Genomic DNA, 16,972 nt, shown 5'->3' on the forward strand with positions numbered 1-16,972 from the left:
AACATTTGCAAGTTTTTTACAAGTGCTTTTTTAATTGGTGGTTTTATTTTTGGTAACAGATCATTTAGGAATCAGTTATAAGTGGGGATATATATATATATATATATATATATATATATATATATATATATATATATATATATATATACATACAGTACTGTGCAAAAGTTTTAGGCAGGTGTGAAAAAATGCTATAAAGTAAGAATGCTTTCAAAAATAGACATGTTAATAGATTATATTTATCAATTAACTAAATGCAAAGTGAGTGAACAGAAGAAAAATCTACATCAAATCAATATTTGGTGTGACCACCCTTTGCCTTCAAAACAGCATCAATTCTTCTAGGTACACTTGCACAAAGTCAGGGATTTTGTAGGCATATAGTCAGGTGTATGATTAAACAATTATACCAAACAGGTGTTAATGATCATCAATTCAATATGTAGGTTGAAACACAATCATTAACTGAAACAGAAACAGCTGTGTAGGAGGAATAAAATTGGGTGAGGAACAGCCAAATTCAGCTAACAAGGTGAGGTTGCTGAAGACAGTTTACTGTCAAAAGTCATACACCATGGCAAGACTGAGCACAGCAACAAGACACAAGGTAGTTCTACTGCATCAGCAAGGTCTCTCCCAGGCAGAAATTTCAAGGCAGACAGGGGTTTCCAGATGTGCTGTCCAAGCTCTTTTGAAGAAGCACAAAGAAACGGGCAACGTTGAGGACCGTAGATGCAGTGGTCGGCCAAGGAAACTTACTGCAGCAGATGAAAGACACATCATGCTTACTTCCCTTCGCAATCGGAAGATGTCCAGCAGTGCCATCAGCTCAGAATTGGCAGAAAACAGTGGGACCCTGGTACACCCATCTACAGTCCGGTGAAGTCTGGTCAGAAGTGGCCTTCATGGAAGACTTGCGGCCAAAAGGCCATAACACCGACGTGGAAACAAGGCCAAGCGACTCAACTATGCACCAAAACACAGGAACTGGGGTGCAGAAAAATGGCAGCAGGTGCTCTGGACTGATGAGTCAAAATTTGAAATATTTGGCTGTAGCAGAAGGCAGTTTGTTTGCCAAAGGGCTGGAGAGCGGTACACAAATGAGTGTCTGCAGGCAACAGTGAAGCATGGTGGAAGTTCCTTGCAAGTTTGGGGCTGCATTTCTGCAAATGGAGTTGGGGATTTGGTCAGAATTAATGGTCTCCTCAATGCTGAGAAGTACAGGCAGATACTTATCCATCACGCAATACCATCAGGGAGGCATCTGATTGGCCCCAAATTTATTCTGCAGCATGACAACGACCCCAAACATACAGCGAAAGTCATTAAGAACTATCTTCAGCGTAAAGAAGAACAAGGAGTCCTGGAAGTGATGGTATGGCCCCCACAGAGCCCTGATCTCAACATCATCGAGTCTGTCTGGGATTACATGAAGAGAGAGAAGCAACTGAGGCTGCCTAAATCCACAGAAGAACTGTGGTTAGTTCTCCAAGATGTTTGGGCCAACCTACCTGCCGAGTTCTTTCAAAAACTGTGTGCAAGTGTACCTAGAAGAATTGATGCTGTTTTGAAGGCAAAGGGTGGTCACACCAAATATTGATTTGATGTAGATTTTTCTTCTGTTCACTCACTTTGCATTTTGTTAATTGATAAATATAAACTTTTAACATGTCTATTTTTGAAAGCATTCTTACTTTACAGCATTTTTTCACACCTGCCTAAAACTTTTGCACAGTACTGTATATATATATATATATATTATATATATATATATATATATATATATAGCATGTAATGATATATCTTATAACAGTATCATAACAAGTTGTAGCAAAAATCTTTAAAAGGCTATTACTGGCAATAGCATTAACCTGTTTCCAAAAATATAACTACTTCCTAACAGAATCCTAAACTAAATTGTTTTGTTTTTTGTTAATTTTTTTCCACACTTGATTTGGTATTTTGATGCTATACTAAAATCACGTCCTTGCTAACACACCGCCTACTGCACCACTACTGAGATGCCGAGTTCATTAATCAAGTGTTAGTTTGTTCTCAGGGAAATTATGAAGCATAAGCCTAAGATTTCCTGAAATGAGCCCCCCTGAGTGTCTTGATGGAGTCTTAAACAGTATCAAAGAGAGCTGCAGAACCACACAGGAAAGTCAGAAGGGATCACCAGAGAAAAGTTAAGAAAGAGATCCAGCAGGAAGGGAAACTACAAACTACTATTTTACCTGCTGTACTGCTATAACTGGTGCAAAGAAAAGTTCTTGTATTTAATAGACACAGAAAGACCAGAATTACTACTTGGTGACCTAAAAAACTGTTTGTAAAAGAAAAAAAGGTCTAATACCTAAGACTTAAGGAATCATTTATTATTGAGTGGCCAACATAAAATCTAGGATGCCAAACCACACTTGAAACCACTTTCCCACCTATCCCCCATCATTTGTAAATCAGGGTTTGAGATGCCTGTTGGTACAGTATCTATAGAATTTTTTTTTAAAAAGCCTCTATAGTGTTGGTATTCCCTTGAATATAAGGGTTATGTGGTATGCAAGGGTTTTCCAACAGTTAGTGGGCAAATGTAGAAGAAGCAGGAAGCTCTAGCTTGAAAGGTGAATCTTTGTCCTTTTGCACAATTAAACTTTAATAGAATATACAGGAGAAAACTATGGGTATACTGAAGTAACTTTGAATAATTGATTGAGTTATCAAAAGCAGATGCAGTGAATGACACACCTCTAGCAAGATCTTGCAAGGATCTTTGAACTTCACGGGTGCAGACCTATCAAATCTTGGAACAGTTAACTTGGTCTACAGTGACGCCCCTTCTACACCCATGTCACTGTCATCTTTACTAAACTCAAAATCGTTCAATTTCTAGGGCTTGGATCATTAAGTGAAAAGACGTTGAGGGCACTGCTAAAGAGCTTTGCAACCACTGGAGAAAGTGAGCCCAAGAAAACTGCTGTGTGAAATTGTACAGTAAAGTTTCAGTCCTTATCTTAGCACTGTATGTTAACATATGTTGGAACCTCACGGGACTCCTAGGTCCCAGTCTGATGTAGTGTATAAATATATGTATACTCAATAAAGGAATTCCTTTTAGAATTACAGAACTTAATTTTGACAAAAATAATTCCAGACTGAAAGGATTAAAAAAGGTCAGATAAGTGTAAAATAAAGAACGGGCATTCTGCTGTTTGTGTCATGTTACCTTGTAAGAAATGTATATAAAAAGGTTTTTCCCTTACCAAAAAGAACAACTAAACAACTGCTTAGTAACAGTGTGCGTACTACTACCAGTCAGAAGTACATGAGACGTGAATTTAAGCATCTTTTTACATATAGACTCTGTTGAGCAGCCATGCTGCTTTGTGGTACCCGGAACATAAGCAGGTATAATCTGAGGCCTATTGTGCTTGAAGACAACTAAACCAAGGTCACCGTTCTAACTTCAGTCTGGGCTGTAAACACACTTATTACTAAACCCATTTGTCTAAAGAGTGCTGCCAAAGCTTAATCAGCTTGTTTGATAGGACTGTGGGATTACGACATTCCCTCACCAGCCCTAAAAAAAAAATAAAAAAATAATGATGACAATACTCTCTTTTAGTGGTTTTAAAAAAGTACCAAATACCAAAAACTACCCTAGTACAATTCATAGTACCCACCACCAAGAACCTCTGGAAACCAAGTGTTTACAACTTCTGACTCCCTCAAAAGGTCAAGTCATGAGAGGTTTAATTCCTCTGAGCTACCCAATGACTCTGAATAAGCCCTTGGGTACAAGGACATTTCATTGGAGAGTCACACTGAGAATTTTTAAACCCTTGGATGGTTATCCAATGGTCACGGCTAAGGTCGTAGTCAGGAGACATGAGAGACGAGTTCAGAGCACGATCTCGGTCCAGTTCTAATAAAAGTCATAACCACTGACTGAACCAGGAACATCAGTTATGTTAAAATCCTGTAAGTGCAATACTCAGAGTTCACTATCCCTGCCCCAGTTTCAGAAGCTTGTTTAACTATCACTGTCACTGTTATCTGCTGTATTATTGAATTGTATTTTGTCACACTTGTACTTGCTTGAACCAAAGTCATTGTATTTATCTTGCTCTTATTGTATTATTACTTGTACTGTAACACTTGAAATGTATTTGCTTACGATTGTAAGTCGCCCTGTATAAGGGCGTCTGCTAATAAATAAATAATAATAATAGGTATATTATGCAAATGACCAGCTGCAATCAAATATATCAAGTCATGGATAAATCACACCTGAGTCTGTAGGTGTACTTTATTTCAAATCAAACTTCTGGTCCCTGATATTTTAAATAAATAATGTGCTTAATTAAAGGTAGTTCTACAAACCCAGGTCTAGTTTGAGTTTCAAGCCATGTGTAGGGATTAAACATCACCACCTACAAAGTGGCCTCCTAAGGATTAAAACTGAATAATGTAGAATAATTGTATTAAGTCTTACTGTTACAAGTAGAAGCTCAAGAATATATAACAGCCTTTTCCTTGATTTAATGAAAACAAAAGAATATTCCTACTGAATTAACATCTTGTGTGGGCAAGGAGGAAGTGTCAGCAACAAAAAGGGGTTATATTGGAAACAGCACCATTACAATGACCAAGATGAAAAATCTAGTGCCTGTCTTTCCTTTCTAGCATCTAGTGTCTATGACAGTTGTGGTTTAACTTGAGACACAAGACCGTAGGCCAGGGAATGTTCCTAACTGTGAAAAAATTAAAAAAAAAACATTATCATAAAAAGGGGAAAAAGATGTGTTTAATGTTTGGTGATTTTCGGTGTGTAGCAAGCCTGCTCCCTTGGCCAGGTCATGAGAGACTAGACTCCTTCTCAGTGGGAAGAACCTAGACTGACATCATCTATCTACAGTTCATCTCAACGTTCAGTGCTCTGTCCTGTTGGAGGTGCTGCTAGAGCTGTAACTCCTACTGCTGACATTACAAAATAAATTCATTTAAAAAGAGAACTAAACCCTAGTACCCTGGCCTATTTCCCAACCCCAGTGTGGGGATAAGACAACATGTACTGAGCATGCATGCCATCCTGTCAAAACCTCCTACCCTGTATAGTCATCTATTACACTCCAGCACAAGGATCATGTGTGCCATGTCTGCAAGCTTCCATGGTCCAAGGACCGCCTTGCCAACAAAACAGATCTCCACTTTGCAACCACAGCATCTGGAGAGATCCTTTTTGTCTGTTGGCACGCATGCTCAAAATGCTACCCTGTACACTTCACCCGCCCGAGAATGGGGATTATTCTCTGCTTATAAAACAAGCAGGCACTGCTGTAGAGCAGAAATACCTTGGATCCCTTAAGAAATGGAGTGCTTGTTGGTTCCTTGACTTCTGGTGTGTGTCCTAGCTTGTATACTTTGCAATGCCTAGCAGGTGTCTACAAGGTGTCAGCATGTCTGGAGAAAACACACATGTTTTTGTTGTTGTTGTGTTTGCTTTTTCACCCGAGCCGGTAAAGCCCCCTCCCCAGCACCCGGGCTCCCCCGCCCTGAGAAGCGATCCCCTCTCCCTAGGATTCTAGCAGGGTGTGCCACCGACACACTTGTTGTCCTTTTGATTCCTTCATCTCAGTCCAGTGGTTGAGCTCTTCTTCCCCCGAGCTGTTGAAACCCAGGGAGATCCAGCCAATCATCTCCTTGCGCTTCATGCTCCGCTTGTTGTAGACAGAGAGAACGAGAGTCACATCGGACAGCTGGAATAGCGCCACTTGGAAAATGAAAGTCTCCTTGTAGATGGGGTTGGGCTGGCCGCGTCGGATGGATGTCTTACACTTGGACATTTCTTGTCCCATAGAGTTCAACAAGGTTAACTTAACATAGGTATCTAGGAGGAGAATAGAGTTAGAGACATACAAATAAAAAATACTGTTTATATTTAATGATGTTAATGAATGCTGACATAGTCAAAAAGGTATACTTGTCATTAGCTTAGAGGTAGGAATCATGACGGGGGAGGTGTGGGTTGATGAAATGGAGTAAGTACACTCTGCTGTGAAGGTTTACAGTATACCCAACGCAGAAGGCTTGTCATCGAAAACTACATTTAGATCATCTACATTTTCCTAAAATTGTATTACTTATCTGTTTAATATCCAGTTATCCAGTTATGTGTGTTCTGTATGATTCTCTTTTTTTTTGCTTAGATCATTATTGGCCATGCTTACCAGCTAATCCATCAAATATTGCTTCTGCAAAGACTCTTCAGGGCTGATTGTGGAGAAGTGAGGTGGGGAAGCATATTAGCATATTAGTTTGTGGCAGGATTGAGGCCTGCCTTGTAAATAAATGTGTTTTGGGGGTGGGTTACTTTTTTTTTATTTATTAAATTCCATGCCTGCCAACTCAATATGAGCAGGTGGCTGGGGGGTGTTAATTGAATGATTAATGATCAATCAACCCCTCAGCCACATGCTATATAAGGCTGAGCTTCTCCTCGTTAGGGAAGAAGTATGGAGAGAAGCCATGACAAGTGAGGGTTTGTTTGTGCTATTTTATTTGTCTCTGTAAAGTTCAGTGAAGGCTCTGCCCAGCCTGAACAGTTTTGTTTTTTTTTTGTTTATTTTAGCCCTTGTGCCTATTCATACGTTTATTTGTTTTGTTTATTAAAAACGCGCCGTAGCGCTAAACCCAAACAATTCTGTGTCTGAGACTCTCTCCCTGTAGGTAAAATCTGGGCCGTGGTGCTGACCTATTCATATATGGTGTCAGTGGGATAGCGCCCCTGAAAAAAAGGGCCTAAAGAAGACTGGGATGAGAAACAGCTCTCGTTGATGGAAGAAGGGGCTCTGTGGTGTGGAGCGTGTGTGGAGTTTGGGCACCTCCAGGACGTGTGCCCATACGAACACCCCCTCTTCCTGGAGGCCTTCTCCAGATTTGAGGGGGAGTCGGCTGAGGAATCGCTCCGCCTCAAGGCCTCGCAACTGCCAAAGACAGACCTGAACACCTTCCTCACCTGCCTCTGGGACCAAGGTTGGTGACTCGTCTGTGCAAAGCCCGGGCACTATACAAGGTGCTGCCTCTTTCAGGGTGAAGGGGAGTTGCCACCTGCCCGACAGAGGAAGAAGGGGAGGAGGGCCATGCCTGGAGGTGAGCAAAGGAGCCGGTGCCATCCCAAAGGCCAGAGAAGGAGAAGCTGCCTGCCCAAAGGCCAGAAAAGTAGGAGTTGTCTGCCCAAGAGCCAGAGGGGGAGGAGCTGCTGTCCTGTGTGCCAGAAAAGGAGGAGCTGCCGTCCTGCGAGCCAGAAGAAGAGGAACTACAGTCCTGCATGCCGAAGGGGGAGGAGCCGCTGCCGTCTCCGGAGCCACAGTCGCCACTGCCGGAATAACCCGCACCCCTTCCAGCTACACTTCAGGACGATTACCTCAGTGATTACCTCAGCGCTCTCAAGGCCAGGAGTCTGTGCCCCATCTGCAGGGAGTGGGGGGCACTTCTTTCTCAACTGCCCCCTCCAGGAGGAGGATGAGAAGGAGGAGCCGCTGCAAGCACCCCAGGGAGAAGCCCTGCTGTCTCCAGCGCCCCAGGGAGAAGCCCCCCTCGCTGCTGTCAGTATTGCCGCTGCTAGCGCCACCACTGTCGGAGTGCCCCGTGCTGCTATCAGAATTGTCGCTGCCAGCGCCACCATGGCTGGAGCGGACCGTACCGCTGTCATTTTTGCACAGTAAGCATAGCAAATAATGATCAAAAGAGAAACCGTAATAAAGAATCATACGCAACACACATAACAGGATAGTAAACAGGTATGAAATTAAATATTAAGAAAATGTAATATACTGTAGATGAGTAATCTTACACTTAATGAACAACTCAGATCATACAGTCCTACAAGCAAGCAAGCAAGCAAGGTACTGACCTTAAAACACACAAAACTTAAGTGTAAAATGTTTGATAAAAAATAATAAATAATCCTACAGTACATCCCTACACTAGATCTCACATAGTTGGGAATGGCAAATGCAATCAAGATAAGTTTACCCTGCAAGTTGTAAGAAATGCTTTCCCCATAGTAACTTTGTTTCCCGCACTCCAAGACTAGCCTAACCACGACTGAGCTCAAGAAAAGATTTTGCTCCGAGTTTATAAACGAGGAACCATCTTGTTAAGCTTTTGACAATGATACCCCTTTAAGTATTTCAGCAATATACACATTTTGTTTTATGCTTTTGTGTGATGTTCAGGCATTCAGGCAGTTGCAGTGGACGGCATGTTTGTACAGACTGTGGGAAACCTAGACAGCTGGCTATAGACCACGTACTACCCATTTTTTTTCTCTTTTACTTAAATAAACCCAGTGTGGGTATTTTAATTCTATGAAGATTAAGAATAATATTTGGAGTGGTTTCTTTAGATTTACATGAATATAAATGTGTAGTCCCAGTAAGCCAAAGCTAACCTGACAAAGGTGAGGTGGACTTTTAATAACTAAACATTTTTAGCATTCCAACAGCCTAAATGTAATGTGACAAACTAATAAAAGACTGGGCATAATCTTGGGACCACCTTAAATCGAAGAACCCTTGTAAATAATACAACTACTACTACCACCACTACTACCACCACCACTACTACGACTACTACTACTACTCATAATAATATTGCTACTACTAGTACTACCACCAATAAATAATAATAATAATAATAATAATAATAATAATAATAATAATAATAATAATAATAATAATAATAATGCTACTACTACCACCAATAATAATAATAATAAGAATAATAAGAATAATGACTGTTTAAAACTGTTGCAAAATAATTGAATACATGAAGAAATTGTATATATATATTAACACTTTCGTATTGATACAATTCACACATTTCTATAGTGCCAGCAAACACCAAGCAAGCTTTTGGGCCAGCCACAGCACTTCAGCACATCACAGCTGCTTTAAAGCATAACCAAGACACATGAGAAACACTGACACCAATGTTCTTAATACGCTGCTGGAGCAATGGTGTGAGCAGCATGGAACCGGAAGGAAGGGAGGTGAAGGGAAATGACACAACAGCCTGGGGATGGAATATAACATACAAGACCTGGGATAGCAGTCTCTTTGTGGATGTGGTCTGAATCGGGGATCAAATTGTGGAATTTCCTTCAACCATTCTAAATAATCTGAGGTTAATAAATTGTGCTATGGGAACCAGTGCCATTTACTGTTTTAGTTGGGGGAAAAAGCATCTAGTGAAATTATTAAGAAAGGTAATGGAACTAATGGAGAAAATAAAACGTTGTGCAAGAAATGCCACTGTGCTACAGTTTGAGATCACATCAACAATATTCTAATCACAGGTACTGTGATGCTAAACTACTATTATTGTTCACTTTTGCTACAGTTTAATTTATCCATGTTTTGCTTTTTTGATGGGATCCATTATACAGGGATGTTTCCATAGTTCAGGTCTGGCTTTTAAAGGGCATTTTGCTGGAACTGCTAGCCAAGAAATATTTGTATGCAGGATCCCTATATGTGGAGCAATTAATTCCATGCCTTTTTGTACATTTGTATTCAGAGTTTGTGTAATTGAAACTGCCTAAAGAGGAGTCAGGTAACTCTAGCAACACTGCCTAGGCTGTTTTACAAATAGAACATTTTCTCTGAGAATCACTTGTGTAGTGCGGCTGTCTGTAAACCTGCCACATGCTAAGGTTGCAACACTGGATATTTGGGGCCATGTTTATTGTGGCAAGCATCTAGTTACTGAAAGATCTTGACTAGGTTTAGTGTTACAAGGTGAACACTAATCCAGCACTGGACTACTGAAACTACAATGATGAGCAATACAAACTAGTTCAGATGCCCATGCAGAGTGTGGTCAGTTTTGTTAGCAAGTTGTTGTTTTGTTTATGGTAAATTTGACTTGCAATTCAACTGATTTTTCAACAGGGCTCTGAACCGTTCTCCTAACCAAGTTTCAAGTTGTTTTGTGAAAATGTACTCAATTTATTGTAGCAACGCTGTTGGTGGTAGCAGAAGCCACACTGACAGACAATACGGTGATGACTATATGGACACTCAGTGGCTAGACAACTCACTCTAGGGAAGTAAACCCAACTAAAAATAAGCCTTCTTCACTTGCACTTCACTCTTATGGCAGTACACTAAAAATGAATAAAAACACATCCAGTGCATTTTGGGGGATTTTCCAACCTTATCTCACCCTATTAAACCCCACTGCATAGCTTTAGGACCCTCACCTTTCTCCCTGCAGTATAAAAAACAGAATCTTCCCAGCTGGCCAGTGACCAACATCCACAAGGAGAGATTGCTATTGCATAAATCCAGCTTGAATCAATATATAAAATGATTGTATTCTGTCTACACCCCCCTCTAGGGGGTGTCTTCTTTAATGGCAGACAGAATCCCACATTGAGAGAGAAACAACATCCACCCATCAGTGACGACTCACCTCTGATTATATAAACCTGTCCACCTATCAAGTGTTTTAGACAACAGAACAGCCCATCTGACAACAAGGGTTGGGAAGCAGTAAAAGAAACAATGACCAAGATGTAAATTGTTGGGCGAGAGAGACAGAGAGGAAATACAGAACAGGGAGAGAGCGAGAGAGAGAGAGAGAGAGAGAGAGAGAGAGAGAGAGAGAGAGAGAGAGAGAGAGAGAGAGAGAGAGACGAGAAAGAGGGTCACAGGTTAAAGTCATAACAAGGTAAATACTGTTCCTTTGAAGAGATTCGATAAGACTGCTCACAAACAGCTCAGTTTCAAGAGAAAAAAAGGTATAAAACAGAAGGGATGGGAGGTGTATCTAATGAGATGATGAATCAAGCTGAACCTGTGCGGTTCCATTCGGCTGGCTTGGTTGGTTGGAGAAATAGCTCATGTATTCCTTCATGCTTAAATCGTGCTAAAGCTTATGGTCAAATCTTTATGGACGATTGGTGAGAATACAAAGCATGGGGGGCATGAATTTGGGATGCAGCTGTATTATTTAAACAGGATTGCCAAGATTACAACACCACTCGTGAATGCTTCTCAGCTAATCCAAGTGCTTTGAGAGACCATTTTAAAGCTTGTATATTTGAGTTCTAGATAACAAGTCTGTTAACATACTGTAGTACTGATCGCTCATATACTGTATAAAGTTGATGATATTATAAATACTGTAAATAGGGAGGTTTTGAAAACTACTTGGTCTGGAAAACCCATTATTCAGGCAGGTGGAGACACAAAGTGGACAAGATTCTAGTCCTACTAGTACTGTCCTGCATTGCTGTGCCAATAATGGCCATTTTGAGGTGGTAATGCAATAACACTTATAGGCATCAGTAACAGTGTCCTCGTCGTACAGCTACCTTGTAAATCCAAAATGGAACACCACAAGGCATCTTATGGATCACCCTGTATCTACAGACCAAAAGACCAGTCCACAATCAAAATAATTTTATCACAAACAATAATACATTCAATATTGATAGCATGATAAATCATCTTTTTAAAAACTTGGCATCCCTGTGTCTAAATAACAAGACTTATGGCCAGCATGCCCCCCTGGTAATTGGCATAAATATTTGACCTTAAAGAGACAAGCTGTATGGATTCTCTTCAACAGTTTCAACAAGGACTGTCGAAATGATTTATGTGCTGTAGAGTAAGTCAATTACAGTATATCCCTTTTCTTACCATAATGTACTTTGGCCTTTGTCATTGTATACTATAGGATTTCAAGGGTTTTGACAGATGTCTGATTACTAAGAGTAACTTTTTCTAAAAGAAGATTCTTAAAAGTCCACTGACCTTTGTTACTCAGGGATGTGATTGTGAGCCTTTTTTGAAAGTGTTACAGAACATTGTGTGTGTGTGTGTGCCTTTTTGTATTATGATAAACTCAATAGTTTCAGTTAGTTTGATGTGATGTCTGTTTTTCATTTCTGTTAATGCAGAGTTCGACGGATGTTTATGCCATGAGTAGGAATACTGGGCCTGCACCTCCAGCTCTCCTCTATCTGAGCAGCCTACAAGCAGTCAAGCTTATATCAGCTTACTTCCCCAGTTTTTTCCTGTAACATATAAATATCCATCCAAAAATGCAGTTTGATCTTTAAATAAAAGCACAATGGTAAACAGACCATGTGAGAAAGTAGTGGCATGTAAGGAGTTTCTTATAATAATAAAAGAACGATCCTCTGTAACATGGCAGGTAGAATAAGGAACAATGAGGCTGCGCTGATAGCTGTACACTTTCCACTGGCTTCTCAGTTTCATCCACACTTCACAATACATACAAAGAACTGCTTTTTTCTTTCGTCTGGCGGTTGTGGGTTAAACATACTGCAAGATCTGTCTGCACCTTGTGTTTTAAAAGCTGAAAAATTGTAGCGCTCCTATATTTACTTACTGGGTGGTCTATTGGCTGCCAGGTTTTTGAAGTGGCTGCCTTTAATGACTTCTACTGAGAGCCTGCCAGTGGTGGCGTTGTAGACAAGGCCTACAAGGATCTCCGGTGTGGAGTTGTGTGCCAGCGTCTGGCAGGACGAGGTGGTTTCGCTGCAGGACAACTCTGAGGTGCTCATCTGAGAGTCACAGCCCTGCTGGAACAGAGGAACACGGAGACGAAGAGGTTAATGCATTTCAGTAATGCGTGGCAATCAAATCATCTTATATACATAGTACATCACACCACACATGGGACCCTCAATAGTGTACTATTCAGGCAATTTATCATACATGTACAATACTGTACATACAGGGGTCCATGGTATGTCACAATAGACAGACTTGTGATCCTTCTACTGTATATTATTACAGGTTTGTATGTATACTTCACACCAGGTTATACTGATACCCCCCCAACCCCCACACACAGAATTATCATTCTAGATCCCTGGACTAGCCATTCCTACAGTATGGGGTGGGCAATTGAGTGAACAATGTGGTCTACATAACCTGGTCTGCAGGCTAATCCCATATTCATCCAACTAAATTGGGCACAAATAGCTCCGCGCAAGCTTGGGGTAAGCTCAATGAACAATAGGGGAAACCATCAGTGGTGTGTTGATGAACAGTGAGGACTTGTAACTGTACGTTAATGTCTTTTCCAGGGGAGTTTTAAACACAGACATCATAATAATAATAAAGCTGGACTGCTCTTAAATAAAAAAAAAAAACAGCCATTTATAATTGTCTTGATTTTTAAAAGACATGTTTGCTTTGAGCACTGTGACCCAAAAACGGTAATGTGGAACAGCTGTCTGTGAAATAAACCTTTGACACAAAACTGGTCTCCATAAAAACAGCAAAACAATGGGTCCTTTCAAATTATTGTTTTTACTTGCCAAACATGCAAGGAGACAGAACAGAAACCTGGTAAGAATATTCCCTTGGAAATAACTGGGGATCAGTAGGAGGCCACTACAATGAGATGGGACATTTCAGCCTTCAACTTTACAGGAAGGCTGCAATCTGATTCGTCTGTTTTGTGACTTGCAGCTGTTCACAATAAACATTTTAGCCAAACATTTTTGTGTTCTTCTACACTAACGAGAAACACGACTGACTGAGATTTCTAAGGTGAACGGTTTTCAACCCGTGATGCAGGTTTCATGAAACAGACACCTAAAATATTATTGTTATGTTATTGTTATGTTATTGTTATGTTATTGTGAAATAATGTATAATGTGATATGTTGTAACAATTGTAAGTCGCCCTGGATAAGGGCGTCTGCTAAGAAATAAATAAATAAAAAAAAATAAAATAAAATAGACTGAATGAGAACGTTTATTATTGCAGGCATTTTTTCCATTTCAATGAATAATCGACATTCATAAGTTTTAAATAAACACAATTAATTCTTGTTTTCTCTGTTGATTTTGAAAGGGCGGTTCTCTTTTATGTTGAAGGGGAAGGTTTAAAGAGAGACACAGCAAAGATAAAAAAAACACTTTAAAATAATGTATGCAGTGTGTTTATTATTATTTATTTCTTAGCAGACGCCCTTATCCAGGGCAACTTACAATTGTTACAAGATATCACATTATTTTTAGATACAATTACCCATTTATACAGTTGGGTTTTTACTGGAGCAATTTAGGTAAAGTACCTTGCTCAAGGGTACAGCAGCAGTGTCCCCTACCAGGGATTGAACCCACAACCCTCCAGTCAAGAGTCCAGAGCCCTAACCACTACGCCACACTGCTGCCCTAATTCCAGTGGAATGGTTGTTATTCATATAAAGTAATATTCTGATGGGATCCATTGTTCATTTACTGCAGATCCTAGCACATCTGCCTGTGCCTGTATCCTATTCTAGAAATTGCTTTTAAAGTCATCTGGAGGACTGAACAGTAATGATAGGAGGTTTGTCATAGAGCACTAAAATGTATCAAGCACTGTTGCCTCTTGATGTGCATCAAAAACTCCAGTGTGGCCCATAAGGGCTACTGCTTTCCATCATTCAGGGGTTTCAATCCCTGCAACGATCAGTGTGATTTCCATTTGCACCAATTAAAGCTTCCATTCTTGGCACCAACCCTGCAAGGTCCCCACATGGATTTCTCCAACTGGCTCAATTTTTGTAACAGTCTAGACTTAGATTTGTACTGGTACAAGAATTAAGTACATCAAGTTTTTTTTTTTTTTTTTTAAATAAACCAACCAACCAACCAACCAACCAACCAACCAACCAAACAAACAAACAAAGTTCACTGAGGCATCCAAAATCCCTTAAACAAAATGAAAAAAGAAAAGCTGGTGCCATTCTTTCTACATACAGTGAGATTACAGCAAGGCTCCAGGATGACAGGGACCGACATCTTCCCCTGCAGGTTGAGCTTGGTGAGGTAGAAGATCTTCTCTCCCAGCACCTTCTCCTTCTTCATGCGGCGGATGCTGTACAGCCGGAAGCGCACGGAGTAGTTGCCGATCATCTCGGACTCGATGCGGTTGAACTTGAAGGTCTCAGTGAAGACGGGGCAGGGTCCTCTCTGGATACCCGTCTTCGCTCGCTGCTTCTTGGTGGGCAGCAGGACCAGGTGCACCTGCCAGGAGGTGTTACCTATCCGGTTGAGTGCAGGGATATCGGTCACTGCTGTCACCGTTACCATGAGCCTCTGCTCCCCCGAGTCGAAATCAAACACCACATCCAGAGTGCCGTATTTAGCCACTAGCTCCGGTTTGTAGGTTTTTGGGAGCTGAGCAGCAGAGCCACGGGCAGACATGTCCTGAAAGAAAGGGGAGATGCACGAATTACAGATGGCTTTATTTAACGTAGACTTAACTCGACATGGAGTGGAATTCATACCTAAGTGAGAATGAATGTAGTATTAACAGAACTTTCCCGATCTATCTGCTTTGTTGTAAGTATTCATACAACATCTTTTTCAACATAAATCGATTGTATTCATATTTTTATGAAGATACAACTGGTCATAAATCGTTTTTTGACAAGTTATTTTCTTTCCGTCAAAATGCCTTCAAAATTCACATTGGTGGCTTCAATCCAACCTGTTCAAATCAGAAACATTTAATTGGTTCCCGACTCCTCTCCCAAAGTTAAGCTGTTTGATTGGTTCCTCTGTCCCACCTGCTGGCTTCGGCACAGGTTCAGAACAGCAGAACATGTTAGTATGCCCAATTTGTTTGTTGCTTTTGTGCTGTGACTGAATTAATATTCATTAAAGGGTAATGAGGTACCTTTCTCTGATATTGCCACTGCCCTTGCCCTTCAATTCTGAGTTGATCATAGAAAAGTTTGGATGTCAGCTATTCAGGTGTCTTGTTGACTGTATTGTCATTGTGATACCCCCATCCATGACTGGAATGCTGTCCCCCAGAGTCTCACTGTCCCCTGTCTCTTACCTCGGGGCTGAGGACGGCGGTGCTGTCGCTGGGGACGTCCTCCTCGTAGCCCTTGTTGAGGTAGCTCTCCGTCTCGTGGCCGGCGCTGCCCTCGCTGGGACACTTGTTGTAAGAGTGCCGGGGGCTGCCGCTGCAGCGGGACGTACCACACTTGCTGTCCCCGAGGTCAGAGGGGGTGCAGGACAGGCGCGGGGAGCCGTCTTCGTCCTGGTAGGGGGGTGGCTGGAGCTCGTCCAGAGGGGGTGTGCGCCTCATCCTCTGGATACAGTTCACTGCCAAGAGATAAATCATTTTTGTTTATTATTCTTTGGGGATGATTATAAAAGTGTGCTCCCTTGACCTCTTCATATGTTGAGAGTGGCTTCTCATGGAGTGTTCAGGGAAGCGCACTCAGAAGCCTAAAACTTGAAAAAGGAGATATAAGAGTTTTAAATGAATGATTGTTCACCTTCTCTGGGACTTCCACAAGAAAAATTGCATTGGCTCTGGCCCTCCTGTGGGTTAGGGAGGCAAAATCATCGGGCTACAGGCTACTGCGTATGCAGAAACCTGCAAGACAGGTTTTCTGGAGGCCAGTAGCTGTCGAGCCCCTGAGTATAAAGAAGTGACTGGAGGTCACCACTGACCTTCAGATTTCCTGACTTATTGTGGGTGGAGTTATTCTAAACATATCTGTACCAAAAGAGGTGATTCTCTATACTTTTGATTAGGATTATGACTAGTCTAGATACCACTGAATGTGAGAACAAACTGCAGCCAGCAATATCCTCTCTCTAATCCCAGCTTCAAACTACAGCATGCCAAGAACTCTGTAGTACCCCCAACTACATTGCACTTCTTCTGTATGATTTTGCATATGGCCTTTAAAAGATATATCATTTCTCTATATCTCTCGATATACAGTCTCTCTGCTGTTGAGTTCCACTTGTTTAAAGTGAATTCAGGACTTTCACCCATAACCATAAGTCCAAACTATTGCTGAATGTTTTTACAGAGACCTGATAAGCACTAATCTTGGACTACCCTATCTCAGGTAACATATAATGTTGGTTTCACTGACCCTGATTAGCATTCATTTTGCAATATTTTA

The 16,972-nt window shown here is 41.1% G+C and overlaps 1 protein-coding gene across 5 annotated transcripts in view; it reads right to left on the bottom strand.

Moving 5' to 3' along the window:
* Positions 1-1,810: 1,810 nt before the first annotated feature.
* LOC117403418 (synaptotagmin-14) overlaps positions 1,811-16,972 on the bottom strand; it is an 89,661-nt gene continuing 74,499 nt past the window's right edge. For 2 of the 5 annotated variants that reach the window (XM_059024564.1, XM_059024565.1), the window contains 5 exons: positions 15,883-16,154; positions 14,796-15,245; positions 12,424-12,616; positions 10,477-10,533; positions 1,811-5,887 (listed from right to left, as the gene is read on the bottom strand). In XM_059024564.1, coding sequence (XP_058880547.1) covers positions 5,574-5,887; positions 10,477-10,533; positions 12,424-12,616; positions 14,796-15,245; positions 15,883-16,154 — 1,286 coding nt within the window. In that variant the 3' untranslated portion in view covers positions 1,811-5,573. The remainder of the gene's footprint in view (positions 5,888-10,476; positions 10,534-12,423; positions 12,617-14,795; positions 15,246-15,882; positions 16,155-16,972) is intronic. The other 3 variants (XM_034005545.3, XM_034005546.3, XM_059024566.1) reach the window with 3 other exon arrangements.

This window comes from Acipenser ruthenus, chromosome 5 (assembly GCF_902713425.1).
Source record: "Acipenser ruthenus chromosome 5, fAciRut3.2 maternal haplotype, whole genome shotgun sequence".
Classification (NCBI taxonomy): domain Eukaryota; kingdom Metazoa; phylum Chordata; class Actinopteri; order Acipenseriformes; family Acipenseridae; genus Acipenser; species Acipenser ruthenus.